The 14090-nt window shown below is 45.0% G+C and overlaps 1 protein-coding gene across 1 annotated transcript in view; it reads left to right on the top strand.

The window, feature by feature from the left end:
• Gm46320 (predicted gene, 46320) overlaps nucleotides 1-11496 on the top strand; it is a gene marked incomplete at its 5' end in the record, with an annotated part of 37383 nt that extends 25887 nt beyond the window's left edge. Inside the window, one exon of the mRNA XM_017315292.1 lies at nucleotides 11391-11496. Within this exon, the coding sequence (XP_017170781.1) occupies nucleotides 11391-11496 (106 nt within the window). The remainder of the gene's footprint in view (nucleotides 1-11390) is intronic.
• Between the last annotated feature and the right edge of the window lie 2594 nt (nucleotides 11497-14090).

Consider the following 14090-nt stretch of genomic DNA (forward strand, 5'->3'; position numbering starts at 1 on the left):
CACACTTGAGCTGCTCAGACCCTGGCCTAGTATCCACATACCCTACAGAAGCACCCCAACTCCTCCTGGAAGGAATTGTTGCAGAGCGACCTCCCTTGGTCCAGAGCAAGAGGAGTCCCTATGCTGTAGCAGGAGCTATCAACCCAGAATATATATGTTTGTTATCCTCTGCTCAGTGGTTCATGATGCATCCGAGGACCATAGCACATTAGGGTTCCGTGATATATCAGGGGTCTACATGATGCAGAATCTGCAATGGTTTGAATATGCTTGGCCCAGGGAATGGCACTATTAGGAGCTGTGGCCTTGTTGGAGTAGGTGTGTCACCGTGGGCATGGGCATAACATTCTTATCCTAGCAGCCTGGAAGTCAGTCTTCTGCTAGCAGCCTACAGATGAAGATGTAAAACTCTCAGCTCCTCCTGCACCATGCCTGCCTGGACGATGCCATGTTCCCACCTTGATGATAATGGACTGAACCTCTGAACTCATGAGCCAGCCCCAATGAAATGTTGTCCTTATAAGAGCTGCCTTGGTCAGGGTGTCTGTTCACAGCAGTAAAACCCTAACTAGGACAAGGTCCATACAACATCAGAGGTCCATGACACACCAGGAAACTACAATGCATCAAGGGCACAGGATTGTTCCAAGCTGTCTTGGAGGACCAGAAAACCTCACCAGTCCATGGTCATCAGAGTTTCATGCAACATGAGGTTGTGTATGCTCTATCAGGGGTCACAGTCATCACAGAGAGTTGTAGACTTGGCCAAGCTGGGTTTGTGCTTGGTCTGTTCAATACTGACTGTATGGTTCTGTGACACTGGTCCACCTGTCCTTTCCCCTTCCAGAAACGGAACTCAGAAGGCAGGCAAGCGGGCTCCCAGCTTACAGAGGTGGAGGGAGGTTCTGATCCAGGCACTGCCAGCTTCTCCCCCATGGACCTTGAATAGGTTATATAAGATCTTTCCTCAGTTTCCTCTCTGTGAGGTGGGCATGTCACCAACCTACACCAGGACGTAGTGAGCGTCACATGCCTCTGCCATCTATGTGAATTTGTGTGGACATCTCTGGACAGCTTCCCTCATGCTTGCATTGTACTTTGCGAGTTCCATGCCCTCTGATATGACTTTATAGATTTTTCCTTCACATTTCTTTACCCCTTTAAAATTTTTGGTATGTGAGTCTGGCTCTCATTAGATAGACATACATGTAGGTGTTTTGGGCGACCAAAGGAAGAAATCAGCTAGCCTGCTTTATCTCTCTGCCTTACTCCCTTGAGTCGAGGTCTCTCTTGGACCCCAAAACTAGACCTGTGACTCACAAGTCGCAATGAGCCTCTTGTCCCTGTCCCCACAGCACTGAGCACTGAGCTTACAGGCATGACCACACCCAGCTTTCTATGTGGATGCTGGGACCCAAACCTTAGGTGCTCACGTTTTCACAGCAAGCATTCTTACCTCCAGCCAATGTATCGCTTTCCCAGTTTCTTTTGTGATAGGCAAGCTAATTTTATATAACATGGGCACAATGTGTAAGATGTGTTCATTCAATTAGTGATAAGATCAGGTTAGTTAGCATATCCACCCCATCTTTGTGGTGACAGCTTTCCAAGGCCAATGTTATGAAGTTGATCTCAGGAATAGAAGAGAAGCTGCCAGATGCTGAGGAGGGAGGGGGGATGCTGGGGCAGAGGCTTGCAGGGGTTGGCCAAGCTCCTTGAAGTTCAGAACAGAAGGAAGCTGCACAGCCCCACTGCACAGCAAGTGACCAGGGTCCACCCTAATGCTTTGTCTTTCCTAGCAGCTGGCAGAGGATTACGAACACTCTTCACCACCCCTCAGACCTGAGCATTCCAGGCTCTAAGTTCCACTGTGGAGTGACAAATGTCTCACCAATTCCGGTCCCTGGCTTACGGAGACAGTTTCTTAATTAGGATTGTTGTGCTTTCTGATTGGACCGTGCAGCTGTCTGTTTGCTTGATTGACAGGAATCCTGTTCCACCTGTGCTGGGGTAAGGTGGGCACTGTTACCAATTTGTGCTCCACATTAGAAACTTGAGCTGCACCCACAGCAAGCTCTCGATAAGCAGGAGGGTAAACTGCGGGTGGCTAGAGGCTCTGCCCATTGTTCCCTGAAAGGCGGAAAGGGAAAAAGGTTGGAAGGAGGTTTGCTTAATTCCCCCTGGAACTGCCAGTCTCCTGCAACCAGGGTTTGCCAAATCCCTGGTAGTGTCACCTCTTCTACTTTATGATGCTGCTCCACACTCCCACTAAAAGCAAGCATCACTCTCCCAACAAAATGACTGTATTCTGCTGAATGCACCAGTAATTAACCTTGCAAAGTTACCTCTCAGATGGCTCGTGGATATTGGCTGCTGGGTCGGATGGCTGCCCACTCCTCCTCTGTTCATAGCTGCAGAGCCCTGTGTGGTGGTTGTGTCTTTATCATTCTGCCTGTCTATTTTGACTTTTTATGAATTTATTGCATCAGATTGCACTGATCGGGAGCAGTTGAGATGTAAAATAATTTCTGCTGGAGTTTTGGTCAACAGCCTGCACAGTACAAAACTGAGGACCAGGCCTTAATGGTCCATCTCTGTGAGCATGCTCTATGCACCAAGCCATCAACTTGTTTAATTTTTAAAACAAGTTGAGTTCTGTGCATTCCTCCCATGGGTGGATTTACAAGTAGACTTAAGAAAACTTTTCATGCTATCTATTATTAGCATATCATCTGTCAATTGTCTGCTTATCTATTATCTATCATCTATCTGTTAGTTATCTATTATCTATAATGTATCTTTCTAATATCTGTTTTTAATTACTATCTACTTACCTATCAACCTAACTACTATGTACGTACCAATCCACCCACCTACCTATCTATCATTCTATCATCTATCTGGCCTCTATCTATCTATCTATCTATCTATCTATCTATCTATCTATCTATCTATCTATCTATCTACTTATCTATAATCTCTATCATTCTCTCTATGTATCAATCTATCTATGTATCTATGTATCTATGTATCTATGTATCTATCTATCTATCTATCTATCTATCTATCTATCTATCTATCTATCTATCTATCTATCTATTCATAATCTCTACCTATCATTTATCACTCTATCTACATATGTGTATGTATGTATGTATGTATGGACTGATCTATCTATCTATCTATCTATCTATCTATCATCTATCTATTTACCTACCTACCTACCTACCTACTTGGTATATCCCATATTATACAGACATGGCCATCAGTTAACAAAGTCCACATAGCAGTTCATCAGTATTTTTTACTCTAACACTCAGAGTTGACACAGTAGCCTGTGTGTCATGTAATGCAAAAGGGACTATAAGGTGGGACTCTGGTGTTTCATTTTGCCTAGATAGTACATGGTTACATGGTTTTGTTTAATATGCTGTGGAGATATATAGATAATTTGCTACAGTTATTAATGCTATCTGGGTCTGCAGTCCTTGAATACTCCACCATCTGCTATGAAAGTCTTCCCCTGAGTTGGGTCCTTCTCCGGTAGGACCAGGTTTACTCAAAGCGATCATTTGTTTCCACCTGCATGCATCCACTGCTAAGCAAACAAACATCCTTCTTTGTCACGTCTGGTTATTTCTACTGGCCACACAGCCCTCTCTGCAGAGCAAGAGAGCGTGTCAGTTTCTGCTTCCCTTTGTGTGGATCTACAGGAAAGAAAGGAGAAGTGTGGCCATCCACAGCAATTTACTTTCCTGTCTGTCTGTCTCTTTCTTTCTTTCTTTCTTTCTTTCTTTCTTTCTTTCTTTCTTTCTTTCTTTCTTTCTTTCTTTCTTTCTTTCCCTTCCTTCCTTCCTTCCTGTCTGCTTATCTCTTTCTTTCTTTCTTTCTTTCTTTCTTTCTTTCTTTCTTTCTTTCTTTCTTTCTTTCTTTTGTAGGGAGTATGTGTATGCATGCACATGTGCATATATGTTCATATGTATGGGGGTGCATGAGTACATCCATTCACGTGTATGTACATCAGCGTGGAGACCAGAGGACAACTTCAGGGTCACTCCTCAGGCATCCTCAATATTTGTGCTTTTGAGACAAGGTCTCTCACTGGTCTGGAACTGCCAAGTAGACTATACTGGCTGGCCAGGGAGCCCCAGAGTTCTGTGTCTACCTCTCCAGTTTGGATTACAAGTGTGTGCTGCCACACCTGGTTTGATTTTTCCTTCCTTCCTTCCTTCCTTCCTTCCTTCCTTCCTTCCTTCCTTCCCTCCCTCCCTCCTTCCTTCCCTCCTCCTCCTCTTTCTCCCCCTCCCCCTCCTCCTCCTCCTTCTCCTCCTTCTTTTTCTTTGGTAGGATCTGGAGGTCATGTGTAGGTCCTCCTAAGGAGTACTTTACAAACTGAGCATAGCTGATGCTTCTGCCTCCCTTCTTTGGCCAGTTGTTGGAAGTAAACAGAGTGAAGCCTCCCTGCTACGTCTCCCAGGGGGCGCTGCCTTCTGCCCAGCACAGTGCAGGTTAAGACCAGGCTTTAGCCCATGGCAGTTGGTAGAGCTCTCGAAGCTGTGAGCACGGAAGCTCTGAACGCCATGGCAGCTGGATGCAAGTCCAATACTCAGTTTAGAGTTGATACTGACCAATCAGAATCCAACTAGAGATCTTCCAAGATCTCTGAATTTCTGTGCCACACCAGTCCTGTGAAGCCATCCTGGGAGCTGGGGACAGGAGTTAAACAAAGCTAAACGAAGCATCCTCCTGCTGTGCCTGGCAGGAGGATGACACTCAGGGAATATCCCATGAGATGTCCTTATTCTTCTTATCACTATTGTTGGACAGAAGTTAACGTTGTCACCCAGGAAAGGGGAAATAGAACAGGAAGCCTTGGTCGAGTGCACAGGGGCAGGTCATCTTCACTCCCAGAAAGTCACTGGCCAGGATGGTGATTTGTAGCAGAACTGCATACAAAAACTATCAAGACTTGATATACTTGCAAGAAGGAAGGGTGGCTATTTTTTTTTAATCATTATTCACCGAGGACTCTATTTCTTGGGTAAATCTTAGTCCCATACTGTGGAAGGTGACTCTGTCACCTCTGGGTACCAGTGCCTTGGATTGGCTTTGTCACCTCTGTGACAAAGACCACGGTTTTGCTAAATTAAAAATAAAGACATAAGCTGGTAGACCCAAAGTGAGTGGAGCAGACTGTTTAATGTGTCTTACCCTTATCTGTACAACACATGTGTAAGATAATGCCGTTGACATTTTTGTCAAGGAAATGAGATGCAGACCCTTAGCATCTCTTCAGGTGGATGTCATAGGGAGGAGGCACAGCAGCCAGGATATAGAACCAAGGTATGGGCTGATAAGACAGAACAGCTGATGTCCCACCTGGTCACAACATCAAGGAAGCAAAGGCTCGAGTGGCTGCCTGATTGACTATTCGGAAGGGACAGAATGCCCACAGAGTATCTTGGAGCTACCATGCAGGTCATTAGATTTTAGCGGGACACAGGACTTGGAATATGTTTGTGTGTGCTTTCTGTGTATGGTCAAGCTGAGGAAAGGAATGAACTGCAGATTAACGGCAGAGGGAGAGGCAGTGTGGAACACAGTCTGGTGTCCTCATGAGGGGAAAGGCCCCCTAAAAATGTCAGGCTGTATTTGGCCTAAGCACCCCCTGTCTTCTGTGACTTACAGTAATGTCTGCTCTTTGAGCTCTCAGGGAATCCAGATGGGCCTTCTTTAAGCATATTCAAAGGGAATACCCATCCCACACTGTGAACCCACTGAGGAGGCCAACTAAAGGGACAGAGGGAGGAAACCAAAGGTTGACCCTGTCCTCAATCCTGGACCATAGTGAATCCATTAAATAAAAGAATGTCCATCTGCAGGTGGACATGGAGGAGCCGGAAAATGGCAACTACTGAGAGACTATTTCAGAAGAAGCCACCAAGCCAGAGATGCAGCTTAGGCTCCAGCCCTGCCCACTCGCGTGTATGTGTATGCGCATGCGCACACACACACACACAAGCACACCAAGCACAGTAAGACATGCTTTGGCTCTATGTGCATAAGGACGTTCGCTCAGGAACAGGGCCGCTTCTACTAACAACGCAGTTACAGAAAATGCTTCTTACCATGAGGGGACATTTGAGTAGGCTTAGAAACAAGGTAACGGGGCTCAATCTGAGTCAACAACGCTGTGAGATACAGGAAGGGATTAAATATTCCACAGTCCTTGCATTTATCACAGAAGGGATGGGCCACAGTAAGGAGCCTCTGCTTAGTTGAGCGTGTATTTTAAAGGAAGAAGAGAAGGGAGACACCCACATTGAGTTAACAAAAGTCAGTTAACAAGCGGGTGGTGTCACGGCTAGGACTGGAAACTCCCGTGGGGCTCCTTGTCTGAATGCTGCTCTCCAATTTTGGAAATGTTTGGGAGGCTGGATCTTTGGCAGAAATGGGTTACTGGGGTTGAACCTTGAGTGTTATATCGGCCCTGGCTCCTGCCTGAGAGCCAGGCTTTATGTTCTGTCATAGTGTGAGCAGCTCCTGCCACTTGCCCACTCAGCCATGGTCCCCCACCAGGCATTCTCTGCCGTGATGCACTGAAAACACAAGAGCTCGTAACCCTTCCTTTCCTGTTGCTTCGGGCAGGCATTTTGGTACAGCAGCAAGCACAGAGGAGAACCCAAGGCCAACAGGACAAGCGGGACGTAGTTATCTAAGTCAATCTGAACATGGTATCCTTAGACAGTCAGTGCTAACAATCGAAATCTGCTACTTACCAAGTTTCTGTATATTGGGATAAAACCAAATAACTCCCAGAGGTATTCTGTTTCAATGAGATATGCACCGAGATGGTAGCCCAGGGATGATTTTAGAAATGACAATGAGAGTGACAGCTTAAATACAGAGTTCCAAAAGAACCTACAAAATAGTCCTAGAAACGAATAAATGCAGCTAAGTCATATAGTGTGGAGAATAGAAAAATTAATTATACTTTCACACACTAGCATTCCTCTTTTAGGAGCCAACATTTACAGGACAACACCACTTACAATCATCAGAAATAAATCAAAATATTATGGGAGAGTCTGAGGCAGGAGGATTACCACACGGTCCAGGCCAGCCTGGGCTACAGAGTGAGACCCTGTCTCAAAACGATAACAAATGTACAACCTCTTCCAAATAATCAAAGAAAATAAAGCTGGTGTAAGACTAAAAGTGTGTTCTATTTAAAAAGTTTGTGCCACTGATGAAGGAAAAAAAAAGTTATATCTAAGACAGGGAGACAGACAAGAAGACAGACACCCTTCACGAATCAACAGAGCAAAGCCACAAGTAACACACACAGTGAGATATAACTTTACTGTGATTCCACCCTGTGTCCTAGTGAGGCCTTTTGATGGATACAGAAAAGATTATTTTTTTAAAAATGAAATGTAAATGCAGTGGCAGAAGAACAGCTAAAACAACTTAACATATATCACGTGTATTTATTACGTGTGTGTGCGCAGCACATAGGTGGAGGTCAGAGGATAATTTGTAGGAGTCAGTTTTCTCCTTCCACCCTGTGAGATCTGAGGACGGAACTCAGGGTTTTGGCTCTTGTGTCAAGGTCCCTAAAGCATACATACATACATACTTACATACATACATACATACATACATACATACACACACACACACACACACACATACACACACATACATACATACATATATATGTATATGTACATATATATGAAGCACACATATGAATATATACACATATGAATATATATGTCTATTGTTGCCTTATGTTTAGGCAGTCACATGAGTGAGACTTTATGGGTATACAGTTATATATTAACAAGAATATAATGAGAAGGGGGTCACAAATTTGAATTAAAGGGGGGAGTATATGGGAGGGTTTAAAGGGAAGAAAAAGAAGTGAGAAATGGTGTAATTATACTCTTAAAAAGTAAAAAAAAATAATTAGAAAAGAATTACGTGAGAAGCCTTCATCTACCTAATTTCAAGACTAATTTCACTGTTATGTGCATCAAAATTACATGTTATTGGCAGAGAAGTAGATCCATGAGTCAACAGAACAGAGAAGAAAACCAAGTCACAGAAAATCCACACACAAAGGGAAGTGCAGGTGTGGGGGGAAATGCTGCATGATTTCAGTTCAGGAGAGCAGCCTTGAATGAACTGGTCAGGGAACAATAGAACCTTCAGAGGCTAACAAGACACATCCAAGGTGGCCTGAGTCTAATGTCATAGCACCCCCTCCCCACAATACCCAAAAGGTGAAAGGCTTACAAGCAAAACTATAATTTGTAGAAAAAAACAGAATGTCTTCACTATCTAGCACTATGTAAAAGGAAAAATCAGTAAGTTGGACTTCACCAGAATTAGAAACTTTAAAACTACTGCTGCTACTACTACTACTATTATTGTATTATTTTTGTTGTTATTGGTTTTTTTTGTTGTTGTTGTTAATGAAACCAATTGGGTCTAACTAATCTTGGCATGGGCATGGGGTCACCCACTGGGAATCCAACAGTTGTCATACTCCTAAAGAGAACTCTTTTTCTCTCTCCCAGCAGCGGTCAACTGGAAATGGCTCCATTTGATGTGCAAAATGCACTTCCGGAAATTGGTGGTAAGCTGCTGTTGCCCAAGACACCACATCCTTTCTGCATGAGACATGGAGAGAGCACGCTGGTACTGACCTGGTAGCCTCATCACTACTGGCGGCTTTCTCAGCGCTAGAAGAGTCCACGCGCACTACTGGAGAAGAACAGTAATTGGTGTTCTTCATTAGCATACGCTCGATTGATGAGCTACAAGAATGGGTGGCCTGAAAAGGAAACCTACTCCTGCAATAGTGGCATGGCTGTTATGTGAATAGCCAAGTACTGGCTGCCTGACTTTAAGGCCTGCTCCACAAGATTGAACGCACGCTGAACATTGCTAACTGGAATAGAAACCCATGGCCGCTTAAGTCACAGGGAAGAACTTGACGATACTATTCTGCTAAATGGGACTATTAATAAGCTATCTCCTAATTTCTTACTGTATGCCCATAGATTAGGTCAGCTCTTAACCTTCGTGGGAGAAGGGTTTTTGTTGTTTTTAAGTTCATGACAATTACTACAAAGACCCACAACTGGTCAATATACAGAGCATAAGAGACAATGGATGATAGAATGCTCAGCTCTAAACGGGGAACCTGTCGCGGCCACCTCCATCAAGTCTTAAGGATCATCACCGACAAGGGAGCAGAGAGCCAGAGATGCCAGGCATCTGAAACAGAACAGTATTGTTAGCCATGACAGGAGAGTTGCACACTTGAATCACCCACTGCGACTGTGACAGTGTACTCAAGACATGCGCAAGATCGAAGCAGCCAAAGTCCCAGGATGGGTGGGCGGGTGGGGATCATGTCATCCCACTCCAAGCTGTGACAAAGATCTTTAGGGGTGTGACCCCAGAGAGGTTACCTGTACAGATGGTACGGAGGCGACTCAGTGGGTTTCAAATGTATAATATATGCAACACACACACACATGTATGTGTACTGCATATATATGTGTATGTATGTATATTGCATAGTGAGAGAAAAATCTCTGCATTGATCAAGGTCTGTTATCTGGAAGACACACAGAATCTCATGTTAAACAAAGAAAAACAAACAATCCAGCTGGAAAATGAGTGATGAGAGACATTTCACCTAGAGGCCTCTCACAGACCATAGCCTATGAGTGGTGGCCAGCATCCTCTTCCCATTGAGGTGTGCAAAGCAAGGCATCACCATGGCAGCTCGCACCTCCAGCTCCTGACATCCTCAATGCTGGTGAGTATGGAGAGAAAGAGGATCACGCAGACTTCCTGGGAGAAAAGCTAGAATGGTCTGGAAAACCATTTGGCAGTTACCAAAACACGCCCTCTTAAGTATCGTATGGTCAAAGAACTTTCCGTGAACCACGGAAATAAAGGAGTATGTTCACACCAAAGTCTATGCGAAAATATTTATATTGGTTGTATGTATAATAGCCTCAAGCCAGGAGCCAGGCTGGTGTCCCTCAGAAACAGTAAAAACAGCTGGCCAGGAGTAACGTACTGTCATTTCGTCTCAAGCGGCAGAATGGGAGATACTATTAAGGTTTGCAAAGGATTACGGAGTGGTGACCACAAGAGGGGCAGTGGGCATGGCTGAAAAGAAAGATAGCAACAGAGAAGCCTTCTCTGCTTTCTATGAAAAGTCTCAGGGAACAGCAGAGTGGATGAAGGGTTTGCCTCACAAGTACAAGGACCAGAGGTCAGATCCCCCAAATCCACAAAAGGGCCCAAAAGACTTGGAGGCCCCCTGTAACCCCAGTGCTGGGAAAAAGTAGCTAGGGTATCACCAGGGCAACTAACTGTCTAGACTAGCTGAGACTGGCAATCCCTGGGGTCAGTGGTAAATCCTGTCTCAGTAACTAGAGATTGATCAAGAAAGACATCTAGAGTCAACCTGGAGCTTCCACACGTAGGTGCTCATACCTGCATGTGAATCCTTACACAAACATGCATACATATGAATAACCCCTCTCTCTCTCACACACACACACACACACACACACACACACATACACACACACACACACACCACTTGTACATGTGCAAAAGGAAAGCTTTGTGTTGCTGAAGGCATTCCAGGATTTGACTGCAGCAATGTGGCTTTTCTGCCTGGGATGTTAATACCTCTCATGGGTATAAGGAATTAACCCCGAGTGGATTTTGATAGAGAACACTTATTTCTTTCAGCCACATGTAAATTCGTGACAAAGTCGAATTAAGAGTTTATCCAACAAATTAGTAGACGGCTCCCATCTATGTGTATATAGGAGCACACAGGCGGGAAAGACCACAGAAATACAGGCAAAGAGATTTTTCTAGATGACAGAAACGTGAATTCCAAAGGAATGCTGGGATATGAGTGTCCACAATCCTAGCACCTGGGAAGCCGAGACAGGAGGATCCTGAGTTCGATGGTATCCTGAGAATCGTAGTGAGACTCGTTCTCACAACAAGCTGTGGGCTGGAGAGATGGGTCAGCAGTTAAGTGTGCTTCCTGCTCTCTCAGAGGACCAGAGTTTGGTTCCCAGCCCCTGCTTGGGGCGGTTGATGGCCACCAGGGGATCTGCTGCCCTCTTCTAGTCTCAGCGGTTATCCACAGAGTATGTGAGAGAGGCCCTAGACTCCAGCCCAGCACCGCAATATGTAAATAAGTAAACAAACTCCCAGGCGAATAAAGAGCGGTCTAGTGACTAGTGTGAGAAAGAAGAGAAGAGGAGACAGGAGAAGTCAAAGGGCTAGCATCTTTGCCCAGAGTGCACACAGCACGGGGTTTGAATCTGCGGTAGAAGAATGGGGTCAGCACACTCTGTGAACAGGGTCAGCTCACAGGGCCTCTGCCTCTGCTTCCTTTCTCTGGGTGCTGCAGAACTCCCCGGTGCTGCGCCATTTTAAAGTCTCCTAATGATCATCTAGAGATTGGAGCTGATTGGCAGGTTGATAAGGGTCAGGCTGCTTGCTTTGTTGGTGTGTATGCGTTGTGTGTGTGTGTGTGTGTGTGTGTGTGTGTGTGTGTGTGTGTGTGTGTGTAGGGCAGAGGTCAATCACGACTGTTGTTCCTCAGGACTCCACTCACCTTTGATTAGACTAAGCTAGGTGGCCTGCAGCCTCCCAAGTGTCCTCCTGTCTCTATCTCCCTAGAAGGAGGGTTATAGACAAGGCCACCACATCCACACGTTCTAAGCACGTGGCTTCTGGGGAACCGCAGTCACAGTCTTGCTCTCCCAAGACAACGGAGCCATGTCCCCACCCATTTCTTTCTTTCTTTAGTGGACAAAATTTAAGGACGAAATCCGTAAGAGTTGCAAATGGGACATGGCTGTTGTGTCTTTCCTGAGAGTCCCTTTGGAGTGTAGACTGGGCTGGAGCGATGGAGGCTTGCCACACTGCCCCCTCTGGCTTCCCATTGCTTCTAGAAAGGTGGACTGCTTCATAATGCCAATGTCTGTCTCTCCGTCCATTTCCCCTGGTGCCTTTGAGTTAAGTCTCTCTGGGAAATGCTGCTGCTCCCAAGTCTTGGAATGAGAGACCCTGCTGGTCCCCAAATGCACACCCAGTTCACAGCCAGAATTGCTATTTACTTGTGGGAGGGGGAGAGAGAAAGTTTTTGAGGCCCCTGCATTAAGAACCTGTCACGATGCCCTCTTAAATTACATGCTTTTCCAGAGTGGGCTGCTTTAATAAAAATAGATCCTACGCGACATGTTATTCTTTATAATTGGACCAGAGATCAGAAGGAGAGCACACACTTACAAGATAATCTGAAAATGAACAGACAAATAACATAGTAATCACCAAATCCTTGTTGCTTGAAGCCCGTCCACCCCGGGAGGCCCCTTCTCCCTCCATGATCAGGCCTGACCCCTATTAATTTTAATAGGAGTTAAGTAGTCGCATCAAGGGAGGTAGCCGTGGGGACAGTCCCGGCGAGCCAACCCCTGAGATTAAGACCTCCACTTTTGGCTTTCTTCTGAGAAAGTGACACACTGCCTGATGCTTATCTGCTTTTAATTGTGTGTTGTGTGTGTACTTTTGCCTCCCTTCCCTTTGCAGAGGAGGTAATTTGCAAATCATTGCTATCTGCCTCCCTCCAAGGAAGAGATAAATTACACGAGAGGCTGTGGCGTTTGGCCTGTTTGATATCCTTTACTGATAAATTGGAGTGCATGTTCGTAATTAATACCCAGTCTTCTCTGACCGACTCCGTTACACCAAAGCTCATAGATATCTGGCTGCCACGAAGAATGAGCTTTGTGATTCGCCGCCCCTCCCCCGCTTTTGCTTTTTCTCCGGTTGTTTTTTTTTTTTTTTTTTTTTTTTTTTTTTTTTTTTTTTTTAAGTTTTCCCCTTTATCATTGTCATTTGAAAATACGTAGGGAACAAATCTACCAGAGCTTCAGTTGGGCAGTGTCAGAATCTCTCAGTTTTATTAAGCAGTATCTTCAAAGATGAAGCAGAGACAGGCTTGCTTCTGTGAGCTTTTTATACATGGAAGTGACATTTCCCTGCGTTTAAATATGGCTTTGTTAGGCCAAGCTTGCATCCGGAATGCAAAACACCCCTGCTGTTGGAGCCTTAAACCAAAGAGAGACAGGGTCCCTCTTTACCTTCTCTCTTGAAATAGGAAGTAAGAGGGAAAGCCAGAATCAGAGAAATCAAATTAGATTTAAAATTCCTCTGAACAGGATAAACACTGCTTTCTGAACAAGTAAACCAAACAAAGCAAGACACTATTTAATAGGATCTTGGCAGATAAGGGAGGCTCTGCTTTTGCAAGGGACCTCGTGGGCTTAAAAAGAATTTGGGAAATGAGCTGTGAAGCTTTCTATCTCTGGACTGAGGTGGAGGAAGAATTATAAAACCCTGGCCATTTACCAGATAAGGATTGGAGCTCAGTTAATAGGTGTATCTTCTCAAGACACAGATGGGGTCAGGATGCAGGTCTTCTGATGTCAAGGGCAATTCCTTCGCCACCCGGAGGACTTCCCAAGTCTCCATGGTTGATTTTCAAGTGGGCGAATTCACTAGTGGATTTTAGACAAAGCAGAGAATAGAGAGAGTGCAGATATTCTGCTGTTGAGCCAATCCAACTGTCTTGTATCATTCTTTTCCAAAAGTCCAGCCTGGGCATTCTTTTTAAGCACCCACTCCTACCTTCTGCTAACCACTACTCTTTCTAAATTTGAGGCTAATTTACCTTTTGAGTCCCTCACATCTGCCTACTCCCCCTGTGTTCATCTACGTGATAGTTCCATGCCCATCAATAAACAACAGAAAAATCCCAGGGCCTGGAGGTCCCGTAACTAGGAGAACTTGTGGCATCCTGGGAACCAGAGCTCCTGGTTCTAAGATGCTTTTGTGAGGTAGAGAAACTTCTGGAAGGACCATAAAATCAGTAAGTAAGACACAGGGCTCAAAGACTCAGAGCTAGGGTCTTTAAATAAAGGTGATTCTGTTTAAGCTCCCTGCTTGTAGAGCTTTGTGGGGTA

Source organism: Mus musculus, chromosome 12 (genome assembly GCF_000001635.26).
Source record: "Mus musculus strain C57BL/6J chromosome 12, GRCm38.p6 C57BL/6J".
Lineage (NCBI taxonomy): Eukaryota > Metazoa > Chordata > Mammalia > Rodentia > Muridae > Mus > Mus musculus.